General features: G+C 37.6%; 2 protein-coding genes across 3 annotated transcripts; both read left to right on the top strand.

The window, feature by feature from the left end:
• On the top strand, positions 592-3,606 carry LOC104768745. 2 transcript variants are annotated; one of them, XM_010492787.2, is made up of 9 exons: positions 592-1,216; positions 1,539-1,619; positions 1,774-2,079; positions 2,171-2,306; positions 2,397-2,559; positions 2,653-2,781; positions 2,863-3,057; positions 3,142-3,264; positions 3,355-3,606. In XM_010492787.2, the coding sequence occupies exons 1-9, from the start codon at positions 1,033-1,035 to the stop codon at positions 3,454-3,456; spliced, it is 1,419 nt and encodes a 472-aa protein (XP_010491089.1). In that variant the 5' UTR covers positions 592-1,032; the 3' UTR covers positions 3,457-3,606. The 2 variants fall into 2 exon arrangements, with proteins under 2 accessions (XP_010491089.1, XP_010491084.1); XM_010492782.2 differs by having other exon boundaries at positions 593-1,216; positions 1,744-2,079.
• Positions 3,858-5,612, top strand: LOC104768734 (UDP-glycosyltransferase 90A2). The gene is made up of 2 exons (XM_010492772.1): positions 3,858-4,723; positions 4,843-5,612. The coding sequence occupies exons 1-2, from the start codon at positions 3,942-3,944 to the stop codon at positions 5,480-5,482; spliced, it is 1,422 nt and encodes a 473-aa protein (XP_010491074.1). The 5' UTR covers positions 3,858-3,941; the 3' UTR covers positions 5,483-5,612.

The following is a 6,000-nucleotide window of genomic DNA, read 5'->3' as shown; positions in this document are numbered from 1 at the left end:
AGAATAAGATTGTCACATCAAAACCTAACTATTAACCATTTTTTTCGTGAGACAAAATATAATTCTAAAAGTTAGTTGGTAAGATTTCAACAGATGAGAGGTTTTTTTTTTTAATTTCCCTTATTTTAATTGGTAAGACGAAATTTCTTTTCTTCTCCAAAAAAATAACTAAAACATTATTTCATCCAGGATATATATAAAAATTATATATTTTTCTCTATCCTAAGGCTTAAATATTAAAGACATATGTATTAAATAATTAATTAGGGAAAAAATGATAATCAAGAATCTTTGATTGGTATTTGACTGACTTGTATATACTATATATAATTTAGGTATACATTGAAAGTACTAAGTAATAAGTGAAACTAGATACTGATGAGAGCGAAATACAAAAAAAAAAAAAGTGATGGTGAGAGGGAGTACTACCGACGTACTTAACCAGATCCGGTTGAAAGAAAGAAAACGGTTTAATTCAATGGTTCAGAAATTTTACTTGGTAGATGCCGTTAATGCACACAGAAGAAGAGAGATAATTGTTTTTTTTTTTTTGAACTAAAAGAAGAAGAGAGATAATAATAAATACTTCTTCTTCTTTCTTCTCTTCGAGTTTTTTTTTTTTCTTTTGTTTTTCGTCTTCTAAATTGACTTTCCGAATCTCCAAAAATAAAATTTTATTTTTTTTTTGGGTTCTTCGGAAGGAAGGAAATCTTAATTTTTTTTTCTTTTTGGTCTTCTTCATCAAATAAATTTTGTCTCTTTTCGGAAATCTCAGCTGAACCGGAAGTGCCCTTTCTGGTGTGTTTTGTTCATTTATAGTCTTTGTTGTTGTTGATTCGATGATGACAGATTCCTTTACCACATATTTGATCAAAGAGAGATAGATACGATACATAGAAACGTAGCTCTCTTGATACCTTTTGTTTTTTTTTTCTGGGTTTTTTTTGTTCTCTATTTTATTTTGAGGTGTTGATCGTCATATGGAAAGAAAGATTGTGTAGCTAATCTCTAATCAAAAGAGAGAGAGAAGAGATGGGAGGTTGCGTGTCGACGCCTAAAAGCTGTGTAGGAGCGAAGCTTAGGTCAAGTAAACAACGAAGGAAGAGTCGTAGACGACGAAAAATTCAAAGGAAGAGAGCCGTCTCTTCTCGTCTCTCTGACGGATCTTTCGACACTCTCGATCATCATCGTAATTTCTCCATTCCCAGTTCCAGAGGTCTCTTCTCCCTCTCTGTTTCCTCCAATTCCATTGATTGATTTTGATCTTGATTCGTTTTTAACCCTATTGGTCGATTGGGTTTTCTCCAATGTTTTTTCTTTTATCATACTATATGAATGATTCTTTCAGATTAGAGATTCTGATTATTAATAAAAAAAAAAAAAAAAAAAANTGTTTTGTGATTATATCTTTGTTTATTAATCATCACACTCCTTGTAAAGCTTTGATCTTTGCTAATGACATTTTGTAAATTTGATTACTTGATTGATGTTTAGAAGAGAGAACTGATGATGATGATGATGTTTTTTGTTCTCCACAGCAACTGGTGAAGAAGCATGGTTTGAGTCCAATGTCGCTTTTGAAACTGACTGTGATGATGATTTCCACAGTGTTCAAGAAGGTAATACTATCCTTCTTCTTCTTCTATACCAACTTCTTTTAGCTGGTTGAGATATGCATTTTTTTCTAATTTTATTTTTTATCTATCTTCATTTCTCGGCTTTTCTGTGTTTTCGATTTCCAAGATACTTTAAACGGATCTACTCGTGTGTCAGTCTCGAGTTCAACAACAACATCATCAACACAAGACTCTGAATCAAACGAAGTGATGTCCCAGTCGAATTCAGACGGTGACTTAAACGACGCAAAGCGGCCTGATCTCGTGGATTCATCTGCAGATGAAGGTCTCTTGGAAAACTGCAGGATCTTACCTAGTAATTGTTTGCCTTGTCTGAATACAACTACTGTTCCCTCTATTGATAAGAGAAGGTCTCTTAGCTCTAGCCCTCCCAGTTCCAGGAAAAAAACTTCCCTTAGACTTTCTTATAAATGGAGAGAAGGCCATGCTTCAGGAGCCTTGTGTAAGTATACATTATCACTTGATTGGCTCATTGGATTTAGCAGGTTAACTTTAATTCGAAAACTCACATGCTGTCTCGAACATTGTTTCAGTTCTGTCTAAAATGCAGTTGAAGAGACCAATAGCGGGTTCTCAAGTTCCTTTCTGTCCAGTTGATAAGAAAATGCTCGATTGTTGGTCAACTATTGATCCAAATAGTTTCCGTGTTCGTGGCAAAACATACTTCAGGTATACCATTTAAGAGAACATGCTGATGTTACTTATGATTACTAGTTTAACCATCTTAACAAGAAGTTGTATTTTTGTTCTTGGTAAAAGGGAAAAGAAGAAAGAGTTTGCACCTAGCCATGCTGCATATAATCCTTTTGGTGTCGATGTTTTCTTATCCGAACATAAAATAAACCATGTTGCACAATATGTCAAACTTCCCGTTACTACCACATCCGCAAAACTCCCATCTATCCTTATTGTAAATGTTCAGGTATGATCTAGTTCTACTGATAGGTAGGTGTTTTTGCTTTCTTTCTGAAATTGTTTTCCCCTGATTCTTTTTCTTGGTTTATGGCTGGAACAGATTCCGTTGTATCCAACTGCAATCTTTCAAGGTGAATCTGATGGAGAAGGAATGAATATAATTTTGTACTTCAAACTCAATGATAATTATTCAAAGGAACTTCCGCTCCATTTTCAAGAAAGCGTTCGGGTAAGTTAAAAACTGGAGTCGGTTTGTCTGGCGCTGTTTTGAGGCTCTTTGTATTGTTACCATGTTTTTTTATTGGCGCAGAAATTAATAGATGATGAGGTTGAGAAAGTTAAAGGCTTCCCTATGGATACAACCGCGCCTTTTAGAGAGCGGCTTAAGATATTGGGACGTGTTGCAAACGTAGATGATCTCCATTTGAGTGGTCCGGAGAAAAAACTGATGCAGGCTTATAACGAGAAACCTGTTCTTTCACGTCCGCAGCACGAATTCTACTTGGTGAGACCCTAACTCTTGGAACTATTCTGCTTGATTAGAAATATGCTTTGTAACTAATGAACTTAGCAATTTTGCTCTTTGTAGGGGGACAATTACTTAGAGATTGATATCGATATGCATAGATTCAGTTATATATCTCGGAAAGGGTTTGAAACATTTATAGACAGACTCAAGATTTGTGTTCTTGATGTTGGCCTCACAATTCAGGTAGGCTTTGTTACAATCATATTTTGGATTGGAAAATTGTATGGGATTTGATTGCTTATACATAGGTTACGAATTTGTATGTGTGAACAGGGGAACAAACCAGAGGAGCTACCGGAGCAGATTCTGTGTTGCGTCAGGCTAAATGGGATTGATTTCATGAACTATCATCAGTTAACTCAAGAACTCCTTTGACTAACAACATTTTTTTCTCCTCCTTTGTTTTCCTTCAGAAATGAAACACAAAGCTAAAAGCATCCCTTTATTAGAACCCCAAGAACATAAAAAAAAGGGTGATGATTTTCAAGTGAATATATAAAATTATCGAGTCTTTATTAATATCTTCTACCTTGAATGTTGGTCTTTATTTATATATCTCTTATCTTCGAGGGCCGATAGAAATAGAAGACATAAAAATATAAATATATTGAGTAACACTTCAATTTGCCCAGTACATTGTATTGAGGAAAAAACAAAAAAAACAAATCTTGTTAATTTAATGAGTTATTGCAAATTACCATATGTTAATTACTAGGCACAGATCTCCTTATACATAGAGTCACAGTCACAAAGAGATACAAAAAACAGAGAGGAGACCTATGCTCAGATCTGAGATCTCAATGGACATGAAGTCTTTATTTATACATAGAAATACATCTACATAAGAAAGAGAGAGGCCTATGCACAGATCTCAATTCTCAATGGAGTTAGAAAAAGTTCACGTGGTTTTGTTCCCATACTTGTCCAAAGGGCACATGATTCCTATGCTCCAATTAGCTCGTCTCCTCCTATCCCACTCCTACGCCAGAGACATCTCCGTCACCGTCTTCACCACTCCTTTGAACCGTCCTTTCGTCACTGACTCACTCTCCTGCACCAAAGCAACCATCATCGACGTCCCTTTCCCTGATAACGTCCCGGAGATCCCACCCGGCATCGAGTGCACCGACAAACTCCCTGCTTTGTCCTCCCTCTTCGTTCCTTTCACAAGAGCCACCAAGTTAATGCAGTCCGACTTTGAGCGAGAGCTCATGTCACTGCCGCGTGTCAGTTTCATGGTCTCAGACGGTTTCTTGTGGTGGACGCAAGAGTCCGCTCGAAAGTTAGGGTTTCCTCGGCTTGTTTTCTTGGGTATGAACTGCGCTTCCACCTCTATATCGGACAGTGTTTTTCGAAACCAGCTTCTATCTAAGGTTAAGTCCGAGACGGAGCCGGTTTCTGTACCGGAGTTTCCGTGGATTAAGGTTAGAAAATGTGATTTCGTTAAAGATATGTTTTCTCCAAAACCCACCACAGATCCTGGGTTCAAGTTAATCCTAGATCAAGTCACGTCTATGAATCAAAGTCAAGGTATCATTTTCAACACGTTCGACGACCTTGAGCCCGTGTTTCTAGATTTCTACAAGCGTAAACGCGAGCTCAAGCCATGGGCACTTGGACCGCTTTGTTATATGAATAACTTGTAAGTTCACTATAATTATGTTTCTGTATAAATAAGTCTAGTTGGTGTAAGTAGAGGTTGGAACTAATCGATGATAAAAATAAAGATACTTAGTTACTTACTCTTTTGGGATCTGGCAGCTTGGAGGGTGAAGTAGAAGAGAAGGTCAAGCCTAGATGGATGAATTGGCTTGATAAAAAGCGAGACAAGGGATGCAATGTTCTCTACGTGGCTTTCGGATCACAAGCGGAGATCTCGAGAGAACAACTAGAGGAGATTGCTTTAGGGCTAGAAGAATCGCAGGTGAACTTTTTGTGGGTGTTCAAAGGAAATGAAATAGGAGAAAGGTTTGTAGAGAGAGTGGGAGAAAGAGGAATGATAGTGAGAGATGAATGGGTTGATCAGAGAAAGATATTAGAGCACGAGAGTGTCAGAGGGTTCTTGAGCCATTGTGGGTGGAATTCTCTGATGGAGAGCATTTGCTCCAAGGTTCCAATCTTGGCGTTTCCTTTAGCGGCGGAGCAACCTCTGAATGCGATTTTGGTGGTGGAAGAGCTGAGAGTGGCGGAGAGAGTGGTGACGGAGAGTGAAGGGGTCGTGAGAAGAGAAGAGATTGCACAGAAAGTGAAGGAGTTGATGGAGGGAGAGAAAGGTAAAGAGCTGAGGAAGAATATCGAAGCATATGGTAAGGTGGCGAAGAAGGCTTTGGAAGAAGGTATCGGTTCGTCTTGGAAGAATTTAGACAACCTTATCAACGAGTTTTGTAATAATGGAACATGATGATGCTGTCAACTCTGTATCAAATCTTTCCAAGTTAATTAGCTGAGCGTGGTGCTTTTAGAAATAATGTATTTGAGTCAGAATTTGGAATCCTGTAAACCATATATATCTGAGCCTTAATTTGGAAACCTGCATAATGTTAAACCCTGACACATACTTCGCTTTGCTTGTTGTTGTTGTGTAAAAGAACAAGAGATCAGTACATAGAACGAGAGATAATGGTTTGCATCAAGGTTCCTTCATAGAAGGAGAGTAATGGTTGTCGTTAGGGTTCCTTTTCTGTCTAAAAAAAACTCCATATAGGAGTTTCTACTGTGTAGCAAAGCATGGAACTCCAAGATCCACCTGACGATGCAAATGCAATGAAGTGTAAGTATTGTTGCATCTCTCTCAGCTCATGAGCATGGCATAGAAAGTGTCCAATTGTTTTATAAAAATATCTGATTCATAAGTGTGTACCATACTAACTGGTTATACAAACTACAACTGGACTCAGACCAGGCTCCCAACGACCGACT

This window comes from Camelina sativa, chromosome 3, assembly GCF_000633955.1.
Source record: "Camelina sativa cultivar DH55 chromosome 3, Cs, whole genome shotgun sequence".
In the NCBI taxonomy this organism is placed as follows: Eukaryota; Viridiplantae; Streptophyta; class Magnoliopsida; order Brassicales; family Brassicaceae; genus Camelina; species Camelina sativa.
This window is presented reverse-complemented; position numbering and strand designations above follow the sequence as displayed.